Consider the following 18,899-nt stretch of genomic DNA (forward strand, 5'->3'; position numbering starts at 1 on the left):
AGACCCCTGGTTCAAGTCCCCCTTAGGGTGGAGAAGGGATTTGAACAGGGATCTGCCAGTGCTCAGTTGAGTCCCCTGGTCACTGTGCTATAGATTATTCTGAGGCAGGGCTGTCTGTAATAATGGGAGTCATTGGGTCAGAGGGAAAGTGTGGGAATGAATCTGTAGCCTGGTGGTCTGCTGAGAATCCCAGAATCCAGTCTCCCAGCTCCAATGACTTTTTAAATGACTTAATCCACAGTGGAACAGCCTCAACAGGAGAGACTGCGGTAGCGCTACCTCAAAATATCCCTTAGCCCCGTGGTGAGGGCACTCACCTGAAAGGTGGCAGAGCCCCGTTCAGATCTCTTCTCCTTAGCAACAGTGGGGGGAAGGGGTGGATCGTTCACATTCCAGGTGAGTACCCTAACCACTAGGCTAAAAGTTATGAGGGAGGTGAGCCTCTAGCGAAGGTACCCAATGCCAAGGAGGGTTTGCAACTGAGGACCTCAAGCAGAGGGAGGTGTATCTCTCCAACCTGGATTTAGGCACTGAGCGGGACAGTGCTTGGCACACACCCAGGGGCATCTCCCATTGGCTAGCTTAGGCATGGAGCCATCTAGGATGGTGACTTTTGTGAATCCCATTTTTAGACAGCTGTCTCTCCATCTATAGGACTATAACAGGGTTTAAAAGAGAACTAGATAAATTCATGGAGGTTAAGTCCATCAATGCCTATTTACCAGGATTGGTAAGGAATGGTGTCCCTAGCCTCCGTTTGTCAGATGGTGGAGATGGATGGCAGGAGAGAGATCTCCTGATCATTACCTGTTAGGTTCACTCCCTCTGGGGCACCTGGCATTGGCCACTGTCGGCAGACAGGATACTGGGCTGGATGGACCTTTGGTCTGACTCTGTATGGCCATTCTTATGTTCGTATGTCCACATTCATTGGATAGGGAGCCAAGCACTGAACTCAGGCTCGGTGAATCCCAGTGATTTTCTAGGTGCTTAAAAGTTAGGCGTGGTGACACTCAGTGCTAAGTTCACTTTCGAATCTAGCTCCCAAGTGCCTATGTCACGTCTGAAAACAGGATGTAGCTGTCTAATGACTTAGACCTTGCAACACTGAGCCGAGCAATGTGTAAGTACCTCTAAAAAATCTGGGCTTAACTGCTTAGGTTTTGGTCGAGACTTGCTCCTTTGGAAATGTCTTTTCTCTGTTAATGTGTGGATACCGAACTTTTAAGGTTGGCCTGTCACTACTATATTATCTTTGCAAAGTGCTGCAAAACTGTGCTAAAAATTGGAAGAATAGGAAGTGATCTAAACTTGGGACAACTAATTATTGAACAAGACAAAATAGGAGAATATTTGCAATCTGTGTAGACAATGGGGAAATATAAAAAATAAAAATGAAGAACATTCACTTCATACTACGAGAATGACTCTCAAAGTGGCCGGATTTCATACATACTTAGCGCTGGTGTGGCACGTGCTGTTACAGGCATCATCTTTGATTTCTGGAAGAGACAAAATGAACGTTTATACCCTTGCAAGTCAGCATTCTAAAACTATAAGTTCCTTTACCCCTTTCTGTGGTTTCAAACTCTTCCCCTTCATTTTCCTTATGCAAGGTCAGCTTCTGTCATCCTTGAACTAAATGATGCCTTATTCCCGGGGATTTCGTTGGACAATGCTTGGAGTAAGGGACTGCCCAATGTGAGTAAGGGTTGTGGAAGCAGAGAAGGGTGAAAGTCTTCCCTGTGCATAGGTCACCACAATGTGTATGCTATGCACCCCTGACGTCCTATTTTGGGAGGTACATGGGAAGAAAGTGATGCACCTCACTAGGGTTGCATTTCATCCCTGTCATTTTACTTATTTAAAAAAAACTTAAAGACAAACTGTTACCATAATTGTTATATAAGTAGTAAAAGTGACACTACTAGAAATACGACTGAAAGGTACACAAAGGCATCAAAGCAGTGTAAATTATGGGTTACAGTACATTTACATACTGATGTTACAAAAGTCATCAGTGATTTATCTCTACACAGTTCTGCCGACTTGGCCCATCCTCCCTTAGGCAGTTCCACTGCTAATCTAAGATGAGGAAGAGAGCCATACTAGTTCTTTTACTTCTTCTATTCTGCCAAGCCTATTTCACAAGCCTAACTGTGAAATGCAGCTATTGGCTTCATTATCCCAACTCATTGTACCTAATTTCATTTCCCCATTTTAAATCTCACCCTAAAATCTCTCTCTTCTCCCCCACTACCTTGGGGTAGGATTCACCTCTGTGCAGAGAGACAGCACAAGAGCTATGCACCACTCAAGGGCCATTTAAGCCCCCAAAATAAAGCGTTAGTGAGACTTAAGTGGCACATAGGCCTTGCACTGGCTGCTGCACAGGGGTATTTCACCATCAGTGTATTGATGTTTTTCCTTAGCTCAGTATTGCATCTGCATCAGGAGCTTCTGGGCACTGGTTTTTGTCTCTTCAGTGCCTGTTGTTTTGTTGACTATATGATTATTTATTGTGTTTCCTTTGTATATCTTGTCCAGTGCCTTGCCATTGAAGATACCCTATTTTATCTAACCTGTGAATTTTATATAGCATCTAGCCTTTTGGTTTCCAGGCAATGATTTGTATTGTATGTGAGGTCATAGTTAAGCATGCAGGCTGGGGTTTGCAAAGGAGCCCAAGGGAATTAGTTGTTCAAATCCAATTGAAATTCTAGGGGAATTGGATGCCTAACTACTTTGGGCCCCTTCTGAAAATTCCAGCATAGTCAGCTTTCTCTTCTAGGCCCTGGTCTTATTCCCCCATCAACTAATTAAAAACAACTCTTATTTACTTGTAAGTAAATAATTATAAAGCAATATGTAATATTATATAGCTGAAGCCAATTTATTGAGGGAGTTGAAGGGGAATGGCTCTGCAGAACAACTCTGCTCTGGAAATAGTACAAATTTACAGCAAACGGGAATTTCATTTTGAAAAGATCCTGGATGAAATAGGTATAGGCAAGCAAAGGGATATATTTAAGTGCGAAGCTTGTCAATTGGGTTGCATGATTCTCCATTACTACTGATGGCTAATCCCTTCACACAGGTCTTTCCAAAGACATTTCTTTCACAGTCAGGCTGAGGGTCTCATTGCCTTTCTGTAGCCTTGGGAGGCTGCTTGTTACCCAGTATTGTGGGAGAGAACCTTAAGTACACAGTGCATTGGGATGTATTCCTTTCCACTGCTCTGCATTCCAGAACACATACTAACTACATCAGAGAAAGGAGAAGGCACACTTACCGCTCTCACATTTCACACCTCTCCAGCCAACGTCACACTCACAGGAGCCATCGCCCTCAATCCCACTGCTGCATTTCCCATGGACACAAGCACATTCTAAATGCACAGATATAAGTAAACCACTTAAAATATGCAGTGTAACATAGAGTGTGCATAGCAGAGCAACAACTGAGACATTAGATGCGTTGCTTGTATGCACTCTTCCTACACACTCCGTTTTCTAATGTACTTTACTCAGTTGTATATCTCTAGTATATAGACATTTAGTAGAGATGCCTATAATATTTTCATACACAGAAGAATATAAATGACTCAATGGATAATGGTCTGGATATTTGCCTTCATTTATGACCATCCTGTCCTACCAACACTATGCAAGCATTCGACTGTTTCCCGCCTCCCATGACTGGTAGAATGTTACATATATACAGTCACTATTTTCTTTGATTAGGTATGGATTTAAAATAATTTGCATGGATTCTACATTGATTTTAGCCCATTCCCCCAGTGCAGAATGCACATGCCTTTGCAATAAACTTACTTGTAAACTCTTCCCTCTTCCCAATCAGATGTGTGACTGCAGCACACAGGTAGATACAGCAGTGAAGCCACGGCAGCACGGGCAGCAACATAGGCTGGACAAGCACATCTAGGACCCTTGTCATGTACTTGAGCAGCTTGCCCATGCCTTAATTCCTCTTTCCTGCCTTTGAAAAGCCCTCTTAGTGAGTAGCAATCTATTTAGAGAAATGTGCGCGGCGTGTCTGTTTGCCATTTAGCAGAGACTAAATCTAAAAGCATAATTGTATCACTGTCAAGTTAATGTTTCCAGTTAGTCCTTTTTAACTGGAAATGACAGAGATGAGAGGTGAAAAGAGCACTAAGGGGAAGATTACACACACATCCTGTCTTGCCATTAGCTGCTAGACCAAGGCAGTGATATGCAGGGTCAGCAGGTGGAGTCAATGAGCAGAAAAGTGCTGTGAAAAGCAGAGCAGAGGAAAACCACAGCAGTAGGGTCAGAGAAGGTGCTGTTGTGGTGTCATGCATGAGACTGGCCCAGTGTAATGTGGGCACATGGCCTAAAGATGCTAGTCGTGGAAATACAGTAATGACAAGAGTGCTTTGTGGGTAAAGGGGTGAACCTAGATGGGTCAGAGGGAAAGAGATTGTCCCCTTCTTGGGTGGAAGGCTTCAGTTCAGACTTCTTAATTTTAAACTAAACTATATGGTGTACAGTGTTGTGAACTCTTTGCAACTTTATTTCAATTTCATGGTATTTGCTGTTTTTCATAAAGCCCCAGATCCTGTTAATAACAGAATCATGAGAGAATCTCAGCTTTCATTTAAAAATAAGTAAGTTTCCAACCCGCATGGTGGCAGAGAAAAACTCAAAAATATGACTTGTGTGTAACCTAAGGGCTCAAGAACAAACAAACAAACAAACACGTCCCTCAATTTTCTAGAGCCAGTCATTATTTTTTTTTTTGTCTGTGACTCAATTTTTGAACACTTGGTGTTGGCAATACTGGGTATAGTCTTCCCCAAGAGCCTGCAAATATCCCCTCTCTCACCACATTTTATATAATGTGTATGCATGTAAAGAGAGGCTGGTTTCCCTCCCTCTTATGCCATTTTTACACAGGTGTAGCTCCAGTGACTTCAGTGGAGTTATTCCTGATTTACACCAGTGTAAGTGGGAAGATAATTAAGGCCTAGAGCGTTGAGAGGATATCGAGGCAGGGGGCTGAGAAAGCTGAATCATATGGCCACTGAATTCTGAAATAATTTCAGAGATTTTTGGCAGGTCAACTTTCCACCTGTCAAGATTTGACACAATATCTGCATAGTCTGGAGTCACTAATTACCTTGATTGCAGTTGCGACTATATTTGCCTTCAATACATTTCTCACAGGCCGTTCCATTAAACCCCTCTTCACACTCACACACGCCTGTGCCATTAACACCATCCAAGCAGATGCCATTTCCAAAGCAGGCATTTCCACTTTTCCCTGGACAGGGCTGGCATTGTTGACCAAAGAAACCTGCACAGCATTCTCTGGTCTGAAATGGAGAAACAACATAACAAAGGTTAGAATTGGGCTTTTAAGCCACTTCCCTGTGTAGGGGACAGTGCAGAATCACAGTGCTCCAGCAGAAGTGCCAGAGATCTCACTAGAGAAACACAATCTGTCCTGGGGCTGGTTCTTATGCATGGGCAGGTGAGCCGTAGAGCAGATGACTTCCCCGTGCAGTGGATCAGCCCGGCTCTATGGCCTAATGTGGAGAAGGCTGGGCCATGGCTCCACCTCTGACTGCTTCCTTTTCAGACTCCTAGTGGGGAGCAAATCCAACTAGTTCCTGTGCTCCCCACAGTGCAGAGTGTAGGGATTGCTATTGCAAGAAGTTTCAAAGAGTTACTGTTCTCTAACCTCTGCTCCCCTTCCCTATCCTTGCACAGTCCCCCGCTGCTTAACTACTTTCTGTTCTGGAAATGTCACAATTGGATGGCTTGCCATTTTCACAACAGTTTTTTTTTTCCAATTTTTAAATTAAAATCTCTATTATTTTTGTGAAAAAAATTGTTTTAATCTAAACAGCATTTTTCAACAGAAAACTTTCAACGAAAATGTTTCAACCCACCCTATTAAACTTCTGATCACTCACCGTAACTGGAAGCTATTCTGATAAAGAGGCCTATTCAGAAAGTCCTTAAATCATGGGGCTGGAATTGCCTTTTTGTACTATGTTTGTACTGCACTTGGCACAACGTGGTCCTGGACCACGAGTGGGGCTCCTAAGGGCCACCACAAAACACATCATAAATAACAATAATGAATAATAATACTTACAATGATATTTTTAATGCACTTTGGCAGGCATCCAATATGAATGGATGTCCTTCCCATAAAGTTTTCAGTATAGATGCAATATTTCTTCTCTCCTACCTGTACAAAAGTTGGCAAGACAACTGCTTCAGTGTTTGATATATCACAACTATTTTTAGACATTTAAAAACGGTGTCAACTTTGTGTAAACAATATACTCTGTACATCTGTAAATAGTCAGCCTGTGTTGGTAAATATGTTCATAACATATGCTAAGAAAATATTCTCTGATGTAAAAATAAAGTAGGCAAACAGATAATTAGCTAAATAATTTACAGGCAACTTAGCCAAGTGCCACTGTGCAAACCATCTCAATTTAAAACTAGTCACTTTTGTCCAAAATTTGAACTGAAGCTTTTTTGAAATTTGAAAAATATAATTTCTTTAGGTCTTTATTTTTCTTTTCTGGCACTTTTCTGAACTTCCTAGTTGTTTCTGAAGAAGGATGTGCCAAAATACTGTGAAAATGGCTGTCTTTACGTTATTCTAGGCCTGAACAGAAGCAGGAAATGCTATAAATCTTGGGGAAAGCCCGTTCTCATAAGACAGCCAGCCTAATTTTGTAGTCCCAAATTCAGATAAATATCCAGTCATCTGGGTATTTTTTAGAACTGAAATGCCAAAATTCTTGAGGTTTGTCCATCACTATTTTAGTATGGCTTTGCTAACCAATTATCTGAATAAAGTGGGGGGAAGTTTACAGTAATTGTGTAGACTTTTGTAATCACATTACTGACATAATTATTTGGCCTTAATAATAAATAATAATAATAAGAAAAGGTATACAGCAAAATCTACTCATAGTTAATCTAGATTCCTTAAATCCTAAAGATTTAACTTAAATCTTAATCCTAAAGAGCAGTCTGCCCATAACTAAAATCCCAGGATGATATAACTCCTAGTGACTATTTGGCTTCCTGAGGATATTATCTTGCCACTGACCTATCCTCACTGGCCAGAAAATGAAATGTGTATGAAACAGATAACTGGGAGATGAAAAAGAAAAATAATTCTCATTAAAACGTTCAAAACACACTATAACATTAGTCCCTCACCTAGCGCCAGATCATGTGCCCCTTTACTCCACTTTCATGATGCAAATGGGCCCAAAAGCTGCCATATAAGGCTTTCTTTTGCATAGAAGATTCCCCAGCTGGCACAGAGCCAGTATAGTGGGCTCTGTTCTATTCCTAGTCTCCCACCCAATGTAGGGATTGGGAGGGACCCTGGCCAGAGCACTTTACCTTTTAGCCAGCACTGTTTAGAGCAGTCTTGAGAAGGCTCTAATGTATGCCAGGGCCTGAACTGGCTCAGGGATTGGGAGAGCATAAAGTTATCTTTAAATTACCTTGTTCCCACCCTCCTGGGGCCCGAGGCAAGAATGGCTCAGCTGGACTCAAGGGCTGTTGGGTCTGAATAATTTAAATAAATGTAATAGACCAAATTCACTGAGGTAACTTCATTGAAATTAACGGGTTTCCACATGGGATAAACTTGGCCCATTAATTTCTCTCTGTATTAGAATTGACAATGATACAAACTATGTGCACTTAAGGTTAATTATAAAATACTTACAAATTCTTTAGTTCCAGGAGGGCAGCGTGATCGATACGAACACAGGTTGCACTTTTCCTTGGCAAACACAGAGGGGTACACAGTTAAAGGTTTACACTACTGCAGATAGTTTCAACCTATGTTTCTATTCCCAGCCCTTGGGGGAATCAGGAGATATAAAACAGTGAAAGATCATCACTTTGGAAAATTAAGGATTAGGGCTGTCGATTAATCGCAGTTAACTCACACAGTTAACTAAAAAAAAATTAATCGCCATTAAAAAATTAATTGTGATTAATTGCAGTTTTAATTGCACTGTTAAACAATAGAATACCAATTTAAATTTATTAAATATTTTGGATGTTTTTCTATATTTTCATATAGTATTCTGTGTTGTAATTGAAATCAAAGTGTGTATTATTTTTATTACAAATATTTGCACTGTAAAAATGATAAAAGAAATAGTATTTTTCAATTCACTTCATACAAGTACAGTAGTGCAATCTTTGTCCTGAAGTGCAACTTACAAATGTAGATTTATTTTGTTACATAACTGCCCTCAAAAACAAAACAATGTAAAACTTCAGAGCCTACAAGTCCACTCAGTCCTACTTCTTGTTCAGCCAATCGCTAAGACAAACATGTTTGTTTACATTTTCAGGAGATAATGCTGCCCGCTTCTTATTTACAGTGTCACCAGAAAGTGAGAACAGGCATTCACATGGCACTGTTGTAGCTGGCATTGCAAGGTATTTACGTGCCAGATATGCTGAACATTCATATGCCCCTTCATGCTTCGGCCACCATTCCAGAGGACATGCTTCCATGCTGATGACACTCATTAAAAAAATGTGTTAATTAAATTTGTGACTGAACTCCTTGGGGGGAGTATTGTATGTTCCTTTTTCTGTTTTACCCGCATTGTGCCATATATTTCATGTTATAGCAGTCTCGGACGATGATCCAGCACATGTTTGTTTTAAGAACACTTTCACTGCAGATTTGACAAAACACAAAGAAGGTAGCAATGTGAGATTTCTAAAAATAGCTACAGCACTTGGCCCAAGATTTAAGAATCTGAAGTGCCTTCCAAAATCTGAGAGGAACGAGGTGTGGAGCATGCTTTCAGAAATCTTAAAAGAGCAACACTTTAATACAGAAACTACAGAACCCAAACCACCGAAAAAGAAAATCAACCTTCTGCTGGTGGCATTTGACTCAGATGATGAAAACGAATATGCATTGATCCTCACTGCTTTGGACTGTTATTGAGCAGAATCCATCACCAGCATGGACGCATGTTCCCCGGAATGGTGGTTGAAGCATGAAGGGACATATGAATCTTTAGCTCATCTGACATGTAAATATCTTGCAATGCTGGCTACAACAGTGCTATGAGAATGCCTGTTCGCACTTTCAGGTGACATTGTAAACCAGAGCGGGCAGCATTATCTCCTGCAAATGTAAACAAACTTGTTTGAGCGATTGGCTGAACAAGAAGTAGTACTGAGTGGACTTGCAGGCTCTTAATTTTTACATTGTTTTATTTTTGAATGCAGGTTTTTTTTGTACATATTTCTACATTTGTAAGTTCTACTTTCATGATAAAGAGATTGCACTACAGTACTTGTATTAGGTGAATTGAAAAATACTATTTCTTTTGTTTTTATATAATGCAAATACTTGTAATCAAAAATAATATAAAGTGAGCACTGTACACTTTGTATTCTGTGTTTTGATTGAAATCAATATATTTGAAAATGTACAAAACACCCACAAATATTTAAATAAATGCTATTCTATTATTAACAGTGTGATTAATCGCGATTAATTTTTTTAATCGCTTGACAACCCTACTAAGCATCAAAGACTACCACTGCAGCTGGATTGCCCAGCAATGTAGGGCGTATATCACAGCAGGACTGTAGGGATTTCTCACAAGAAGATTTCTATCAAAGAACTCTCATTGTGGAGAAGTGTAAAGGCTCTACAGGCCCAACAGCCAAAGGAAATCCATCCCAAACAGTTCCTGATAGCAATAACATTAGGGGACAGATCCTCATCCTTGGCTCTGCCCCTGCATCCTACTCAGGTAGCACAAGGGTAATGGTGAGTTGCCTTAGCACAGGGGTGGCCAACCTGAGCCTGAAAAGGAGCCAGAATTTACCAATGTACATTGCCAAAGAGCCACAGTAATACATCAGCAGCCCCCCATCACCTCCCCCCCGGCAGCTCCCAGCACCTCCCTGATCAGCACCTTCCCCTCCCTCCCCACACCTGCTGATCAGCTGTTTTGTGGGGTGCAGGAGGCTCTGGGGGGGGGGGAGGAGCGAGGGCACTGCAGGCTCAGAGGAGGGGGCAGGAAGGGGTGGAGTTGGGGTAGGGCCTGTGGCAGAGCCAGGGGTTGAGCAGTGAGCACCCCCTGGCACATTGGAAAACTGGCACCTGTAGCTCCAGCCCCAGAGTCGGTGCCTATACAAGGAGCCACATATTAACTTCTGAAGAGCCATATGTGGATTCGGAGCCACAGGTTGGCCACCCCTGCCTTAGCAGGACAGCTAGGGATTCCCTTCTCATAGGGGAAATCCCTATTGGTGTGGAGTCAGTTATGCACATAAACCCTGCTTCAGCAAAGCACTTAAGCATGTGCTAACTTTAAGCACATACTTATGACCACTCCTATTCAGCTATGCACATACTTAAGTACCATTGACTTAAAAGGGACATAAGGACATGCTTGAGTGCTTTGCTGAAGCAGGGCCTTAGTTGGGGAAGAGTTTTCTAGGGGGATCCAAGTATCTATACTGAGGAATCCTGGTGTAAGACTGAGCAAAGGGAAATGTAGGCTTCTAGGAAAATTTGCCTGACAGCAAAACATGCTAGTGTGTGCAATAGTCTCCCCAGGCAAATAACAGAAGCACCAAAGCTTGAGTCACTTAAATTTGAACTGGAAAAAGCACAAATCTTGCATAGTAAAATGCCTTTTCCAAGTCTAATTTCTGTGCCATGCCAGCCTTAAGAACAAGCAAAGTGAACTGTCTATGGGCTGTCCTATTTGCCTCTCCAGTAAGGAAACCATTGACTGTTTGAGCATTGGCCTGCTAAACCCAGGGTTGAGAATTCAATCCTTGAGGGGGCCATTTAGGGTTCTGGGGCAAAAATCTGTCTGGGGATTGGTCCAGCTTTGAGCAGGGGGTTGGACTAGATGGCCTCCTGAGGTCCCTTCCAACCCTGATAGTCTATAATTCTATGACTGCCAGCCCCATGGAAAACCACATCCTGTTCTCCAGAGGAAGGTAGAGCCAGTGCTTAATTTGTGCCAGGGCACCTCTAGGCTTGGGCAGTTCATAGCCCCGGCACCTCTGGGCTTGCTGCATCAGTTATGAATGTAAAAAAATTGCTTGAGCCCTGGCACTTCTTTTATTACAAATTAAGCACTGGTCATTGCAATTTGTCAATTGGTCTGATCTATGTGAAGAACACAATGGGCAGGAATGCCTTTGTTAGCGGTTAGGAATGGGAATGGATGTATGTAGAAGGAATCTACATCTCAGAATGGAAAAAGGAACTTCTCTCCTGTAAAAAGTTTTGTTCGGAAGGTATTTTCATTTAGCAAAAGTGGACAAAATCCAATCAGTGGTTATTAAAGCGGTGGGTTAACTTGGGGCCCATATTGATATACTGAAATCTGGCGGGGACAGTGGGCTTACTGCTGTGATGTTGTTATTGTATTCAGGCTGTTAATGTACTGACTGCAGAATCAAAGTAGTTTTTATATGATATCAAAGCTACTGCAGGAGTTTGTTGTGGAAAATTCAAACATTTTTGACTGCTCAGTACAATGCAGTATGTCCAATATGCCTTAGTTATATTTTCGTACTAACATCTATGACAAATTTTAAAGCAACAATCTCAAACAAGACATAACTTACGGTTGTAATCACAGTATCATTGATATCACATCTGTTCTTCTGTATTTCCAGAATTTTTCCCAATCCATGGATAACACCTTTGTCAGTTGCAATATTTGTGTAATTTATAGGTGCCTCATTGATGTACAGCTGTAAAGGAAATGCAGTCCGTTAAAATACAGTAGATCAGCTGAACTGCACAGCAGTAGTACTGACTTGACAGAGGAAATAGACTCAGCTGGGGGCTATAACAAAAAATATTGCCCAAGGAGATCCCAGACTGAAAGAGTGCTCTGGAGTAGTGATGGAAGAAAGAAGGAACAGCATAATGTCTTCAATTCTTCAAACCATCCCTATTCAACAAACCACCTAAGAACATGATCAGGTTTATGCACCTGTTCGTGTCCCATTGATGTACTTAAGTGCTTTGCTGAACTGGGGTCTGTGACGAGGTGTGCGTACCCCGGCCTGGGCCAGAAGGGGTTAACACCACACAGACTGTACTGGGCATGCTCCAAGTGCTATGCCAGTACAAAAGGGAGCAGCCCAGCTCAGTCTGGACTGACCAACGGAGAGGGAGGACCTTTGGTGGAGTCTCTAGTTGAGGAACCATCATAGCCCTTGCTTGCGGGGGCCAGAGATCCCGAGAACCAGACTGGAGATCTGTGGCCAATGGAGCCCCAGGGAATTATCCATGCTGAGGAGCCTGGAGACCCTGATACCCCATTGACTACAGCTTCAGGAAGCATGGTAGGAAGTGACCCAGGGAGGGGGGCAAGGGGTATCTTCAACCCATGCAAGGTCTGCGTGTTTTGGTTGGATTCCCTGCTGACCCAGTGGCAGACCACTCCACCACAGATAGGGCCCTGGTTTGGGGCCCCCTACCCAGGCTGCCATACCCCTGGTGGTGGCCCCTTGGGTATTGGCCTCTAGGCCATAGTGCCCTGTATCTGGGGGCTGTTATATTGACTCTGGACACTAGGCCACACTGTCCTGAACACAAGGGCTGCTGTATTGATTCTGGTCACTAAGTCACTCAGCCCTGGACCCAAGGACCGCTGCTTTCACTCTGACTCTTGAACCTCAGTGTGGTGAGGTCTGAGACAGTCAGGCAGACAATAACCATGGTGTCCACACACCCACTATCAACCCTGGCAGGAGATGCGGGTGTGCATACATCCCCACAGGGCCATCACATGAAGGATAATACCGTGACTAGAGAATAGGACCAGGAGCAAGGAGGTCTGGGTTGTTTTCCTGGCTTTGCCACAGATTTGGGCAGTTCCTGTCCCTTAGGTTCTTCATGAATAGAAAGGGTGTTGTGAGGATAAATTCTCCTGTACCTTAGGTTATTCATGAATAGAAAGGGTGTTGTGAGGGTAAATTCACTAATACTGCAAAATGCTTTAAGCTCCTGGGATGCAAGGGATTATAAAACTACAAATCAATATGGGCTGTAGTCCACGAAAGCTTATGCTCTAATAAATGTGTTAGTCTCTAAGGTGCCACAAGTACTCCTGTTCTTTTTGCGGATACAGACTAACACGGCTGCTACTCTGAATCCAGAAAAACTGTTAGAAAAAGGATTAATGATTGCTTTGCAATGCAGGTCTCTAGTCACCAGTTCTGTGAGACCATCATACTGTCTTGTAAAATCAGATGCTAAATCTGAACAGCATAATTTAAATCCAGTCAAAGGTCCCTTCCAGTGTGACTTTGAACTAAGCAGGCTTTGTCTAGACTGTCTAGAGACTCAACAGCACATTTGAGTGGAATCTCTTGTAATATTAAGGTGTCAGAAGGCAACGATAAGTCAATAGCTCTTGTTGCCTGCATTTCAACTTAAGATAGAAGTTTCATCATTCCTGTAGTGAAGAAAACATGTTTCTACATTTAAACACAGATAGCAGCACCTGGCCGTTGTGCAGGAAGAATCCCACTTGATAGGAAAACCCGAGCATGGTCTCCCTGTGCATGCCATTGTGCATGTCGTTCTTCAAGAGCTTTTCCTCCAACACAATGTGGTATCGGATTTGGTCCTCGTCCTGCAAGACATGGGGGATAAACCAGTGATGTGCTGCCAATGTTTTAACAAAGGTGCCCTCACAAGATGTTCAGCTTAGTCGTCAAATGGTTTGGGTGAAATACTTGCCCCATCCCCCAATGAGTTACATAACATAGCATATGGTTTGCAGTGTTGTTGTAGCTGAGTTGGTCCCAGGATATTAGAGAGACAAAGTGGGCGAGGTAATATCTTAATACTTAATAGGTAAGTTGGTCCATTCAAAGATATTACCTCGTCTACCTCGTCTCTCTAATAACAAAGCACAAACAGGTTATGGGCCCCTATGTTGGGGACACCTACAGACTACCAGGGTACAGGAAGAAACTTCCCCATGGACAGGTTATTCCATATTGTCTATTATGGAGTTTCTTGTACTTTCTCCTTCGGCATCTGGTATTGGCCACCGGTGGAAGCAAACTACTGTAGTCTGAGCCACTATGACAATTGCTATATTTCTGTGCACCAGGCTGGCCAACAGATTTTGGGGAGATTAGCAAGATTGATTATTGGGCTATATCCCAATCTTAACTAATTCATTTTACATAAAATCCTGCATGTGGAGAAGCTCTCTATAGAATCCTAGAAAGGTAGGGCTGGAAGAGACCTCGAAGTCATCAAGTCCAGCCCCCTGTGCTGAGGCAGGACCAAGTCTATTCTTTTCAGCATAGACATAGCCTAAGGGACTTAAGAACCTAATTCCCATTTGAAAGTCTTACTTTAGATGTTCCACTTTTAGCAAGCCTATTTTGTTTTTCAGGAAGCCAATCTATTTCCCCCCCCCACCCGCTATCACCTGCCCAGAAGGCTAATATATGTGGAACATGTTTAGAATGTTCTTCCAATTTACATCTTAAAATTCATGCCATGTCATGCTCTTTAGGTCTTTCATAGATTCACTCTAGTGAAAGAAATGACTCCAAACCACGACATCTGTAAATTTCGCTATGTCACTTGGCTTTTTTCATGCAGTAATGTAGTGTCCATTTTGAATTCCCACTGGGTAGAAGTCCTACTGTTTTGTTTTCAGATATCTGATCTCCCTTAACTGGGCACTTGGGATGGGAACATTAAATCTCACTCATCATCAATTAAAATGTAGGGAGAAATTTCCTGCCACCTATCACCAGCAGGCTGGAAAAATACCCCTCCTGACCAATGTTCTATTTGGGCCAAATCTTGCTCCCACTGAAATCAAGGATTGGGCCCTGTGACTGCTCCAAACTCCTCCCTCTAAGGTAGAGCTTCTATAAAATGGGAAAAGGTCAGGCAGAGCTAGCCCTCTGACCACTTCCTGTTTCTGCCTTTCAGGGAGCCGCACCTCAGACACAGGCAATCAGTGTCTATGGCCAAGAGGAGATCCACAGAAAAACTGCAGGTACAATATATAGTGGCAGAAAAGCAAGAAATGAAACCTCCATATGACTGAATAAATAATAGGAAAAAATGAGGGATACATAGAAAACTAAAGCCTGAACTAGTGTGTGCACCTTGCTCTTGGTTTAATTACCTTTTAAAGAAGGATGACCAAAATTAAAACCATTTTTCCTCTCACCCATCCTTAACCCAAATTTCAAGGTGCAGTTACAGTGGGGGTTCAGCTCCTAAACATCTGTTTCTTCAGTACCAAAGCCTGAATGGCTGGCTTTTGAAAACCCAAACCATCCACAGCATTACCCAACTCTACTTTCTGTTCAATTTAAAAGAAGAAACTTAAAGAGCTCAATGGGTGCTCTATTACACTCTGAAAGCTTGATCCTGGAAATACCTGTGTGTGAGTGGACTTAGGCAGGGCAACTCATCTGAACTTAGGAACATGAGGGTTACAGACTCAGACACTACCAACTTATGTATGCATAGCCATGCCACTCAGGGGTGTGGAAAATCTACACCCCTGAGCGATGCGGTTATACTGACTTAACTCCTGGTATAGACAGCTTTATGTCGACAGGAGGGCTTCTCCTGTTGACATAACTATCGCCTCTTGGGGAGGTGAAGTACCTATGCTGACAGGAGATGCTCTCTTGTCGGTGTAGGTTGTGTCTTCACTAAATGCTAGCGTGGCGCAGCTGCACCCAGTGCAGCTGCAGCACTGTAAGTGCGGACAGGCCCCTAGGCCTGAACTCTGTGAGGCTGAAGGTCTTGATGTTGCTGTCCATGTCTAGCTGCACTGTCCTATAGTTAACTAATATTTTTAAAACCAGGTTCAGTTTTCCAAGTGAAAAGGCAGCTCTCAAGGGATACCCTTTCAAATGCTCATTCTGGATTTTTCCAGGAAAGTGATAAAGAAACAATAACATTGTATCATGAGAGAACTAAAATAGTATTGGCACAGTTTTTCAGCAGGTTGACGTTCATGAACAAAACAGGCAGTGTTGCCTAGCAGATAGATAGATTACTAGACTGGGGCTCAGGAGATCTAGGTTCTGTTCTTGGCTCTGTTGCTGGCCTGATGGGTGACCTCAGGTAAATCACTTCACTTCTTTGTGTCTCAATTTTCCCATTTGCAAAACAAGCATAATGATATCTCCTTTGTAAAGTGCTTTGAGATCCACTGAGGAAAAGCATTACTAATAACATTATACCTGGTATTTTCAAGAAGAGATGGACAAAACCCAAGAATGATAATTGGAACCTCCCATTATTTGGGGGAAAATAGCTCACAAACCCATCCCCACCTGCCTCTTTTTATTTTAAGCCAACTTGACTGACTTTTTGTAAAACCCAGACCCTGCTGTTTTATTCATTTCTATTTTCACCCATTCTGTGGAGCACTAGCAGTTTTGAAACTGAAATGGTGTGTTCAATTGATAAGACAAGACTTGTGTATAATACATACCAGAGTGGCAGACTTTTTATTCCTGAGGTAACTTTCAATTGCATCATTATTTGGGGCAAAAACTGTGTAAGTGTTAGCTGCTTCTATTTCATTTGCCAGACTATATTGCTGTTGTGGAAAGACAAAAAAACTTGTAATGATACTCTGCAACCAGCCCAAACACACATAGTCTAGAGAACTAGTTGTATTCTTAAAATAATATGAATACTTGCAATAACATAACCCCTGAAAATGGAGTAATCGGGCATCTGTTCTAAGCGGGCCAGCAGTTTTGGCAATGTGCCACTCACACCTCTGAGTGGTGTTAGAACCTGAAATCAAAGCATACAAACAATGTCAATACATTGACATATACCATGCTTGCAACTGCAAGGACTGGAAATGGAATAAATTGATGTACCATACAATATTTTTCCACAGCTGTTGGCTGTTTTCCCATACAAGTTGTATTGCCTTGCTCAGGAGGCAAAGGAATAAGAGAGCAGGGTGCTAACTTTTTAATTACATGGTCATGTACCTTATCAATAACATGGATGATTCCATTCGTGGCTGCAATATCACCAACTACAATGTTAGCTCCTTCAATAGTGATGTTCTGGAAAGCAAAGGAACAGGGTTTACTTTTACATCACAGTTACACCAGTTTGCTGATTGTACAGCAGACTGCCACCTGTCTAACTGTTTACATAGAGCTAGATTGTATCCTTGTCTAACGTGGTCAGGCAAGATGCCTGGGAGGCAGTAAGTATTCCTCCCCCAGCCTAGCCCATGTTAGGGCTCCCCAGATTCTCAGTCCTGGAGCAAAGAGGCTGCACCCCTGATGATTTGCTCTGAAGAAACTGGTTGGGGAGTAGGTGGCATTGTGGCTCTGTCTTCCCTACTAGCGCTGGGTGAAATTTTTCTGATGAATAGTTGACAAAAATGCAGTTTCAGTCACCCTGAAATTATCCATGAATTTGACACAAATAGCTTCAGTCAATCTCAAAAAGCCTGGAAAGAGAAGGCGGTGAGGGGGAGTACTGGTGCTGCTACTGTCGGCCCTTGGTAATATTTAACCCAGGGGTTTGGGTAGTTGCCCGCCATGTGGGAGACCCGGGTTTGGATCCCTGCTCCAAAACCAACTTTTATGATTCACCACAAATTCTGAAAAATTTCACATTTGGTTCAATCTAAACCACACTTTTTTCCCAGGGTTGTGGTTTTTTTTTTTTTTTTTTTTGGACCCCTGACACTGAACTGAAAAATCAGTTATTTGCCCAGCTCTGTTCCCTACATGCGGGCCAGCAGAACTGACTAGCTGCATGGAGGCAGCACGCTGGCTTCTTTAAATAGGTGAAGTAAATTACTTCCTTTCCCCCCAAATGTACTTAAGGAGCCCCAGGAGGAATTATGCCTCTGAGGCAGAACCTCCTGATGCTTCTTCTGAGGTGGTGCACCTAGGCACCACGTCTCTTATTACGGCTTGCATGCTAAAAACACCATCTAGCCCTCAGTAATTTTGAGAAGTCTGTGCATTCCCAAAGCTTTACTGACCTAGTGGAACCTCTTCAATATGCTCCCCCAAAGAATACTCCTTCAAGGGACTAAATACTATGGAGTTTGCATATTCCCAGAATTGTGTATAGATTCCTACAATCAATCAGAAAACTTCTGAAGGCTAAGTTGAGAGGTGGTCAAGGACACCTGGCTTCAGTTATTTATCTTTAAAAATACTTTCAAATGATTTGGGACCATCAAGCTGTGCATGCAGTCAGCCAATGTAGTTGCATGGTATTACTATTACCCTAATCCTCCCTCCCTACCCCCAGTATTGTTTGTTTGTTACACTTGCTTGATGTGTCTTGTGTTAAATTAGATTGTAACTCTTCAGGGTATGGATTGTGCTTTCCTATTTGTACCCCCTTACAATGGGGCTCTGATCATGTAGGGTTTCATACTGCTACAATAATACCAATAATAAACAAACATATAAGAACTGATGTGTCTCAGTCTGGCTGTCTAGATAAAGCAGGAGAGAAAATAGTACAGTATTTGTCAGAACCCAACAGTTTGAGAATGTTATAGAGAAATTCCTTTAATGCCTATGTTATAGGCATCTTTAAATGTAAGAGTATGCATGTGTATTAATATTATTATAGCACTACTGATGGACTGAAAGCAAAATGGGATTTCAAGCTAGTTGACAAGTGATCTTACCTCATTTTCATTAGACAGATGCAGGAAATTGTTATGCAGAGATGTTGCCAGCATGTCAGATGATGATAAATTCTGGAGGTCAGCAAGTCTATAAGCTCCCACTAATACATGATACCTAAAAGGAAATTAAGCTGGATTCTAATGTTTGTATTTTCTT

The 18,899-nt window shown here is 42.3% G+C and overlaps 1 protein-coding gene across 1 annotated transcript in view; it reads right to left on the reverse strand.

The window, feature by feature from the left end:
* Window positions 1-18,899, reverse strand: part of STAB2 (stabilin 2) — a 137,912-nt gene that overhangs the window by 51,476 nt on the left and 67,537 nt on the right. The window contains exons 30-40 of the mRNA XM_054033227.1: window positions 18,743-18,857; window positions 17,064-17,141; window positions 16,759-16,857; window positions 16,547-16,654; window positions 13,559-13,690; window positions 11,667-11,795; window positions 7,756-7,812; window positions 6,145-6,240; window positions 5,161-5,356; window positions 3,293-3,388; window positions 1,457-1,502 (exon numbers count right to left, since the gene is read on the reverse strand). Of these exons, the coding sequence (XP_053889202.1) occupies window positions 1,457-1,502; window positions 3,293-3,388; window positions 5,161-5,356; window positions 6,145-6,240; window positions 7,756-7,812; window positions 11,667-11,795; window positions 13,559-13,690; window positions 16,547-16,654; window positions 16,759-16,857; window positions 17,064-17,141; window positions 18,743-18,857 (1,152 nt within the window). The remainder of the gene's footprint in view (window positions 1-1,456; window positions 1,503-3,292; window positions 3,389-5,160; window positions 5,357-6,144; window positions 6,241-7,755; window positions 7,813-11,666; window positions 11,796-13,558; window positions 13,691-16,546; window positions 16,655-16,758; window positions 16,858-17,063; window positions 17,142-18,742; window positions 18,858-18,899) is intronic.

The sequence above is a fragment of the Malaclemys terrapin genome, chromosome 1 (assembly GCF_027887155.1).
Source record: "Malaclemys terrapin pileata isolate rMalTer1 chromosome 1, rMalTer1.hap1, whole genome shotgun sequence".
In the NCBI taxonomy this organism is placed as follows: Eukaryota; Metazoa; Chordata; order Testudines; family Emydidae; genus Malaclemys; species Malaclemys terrapin.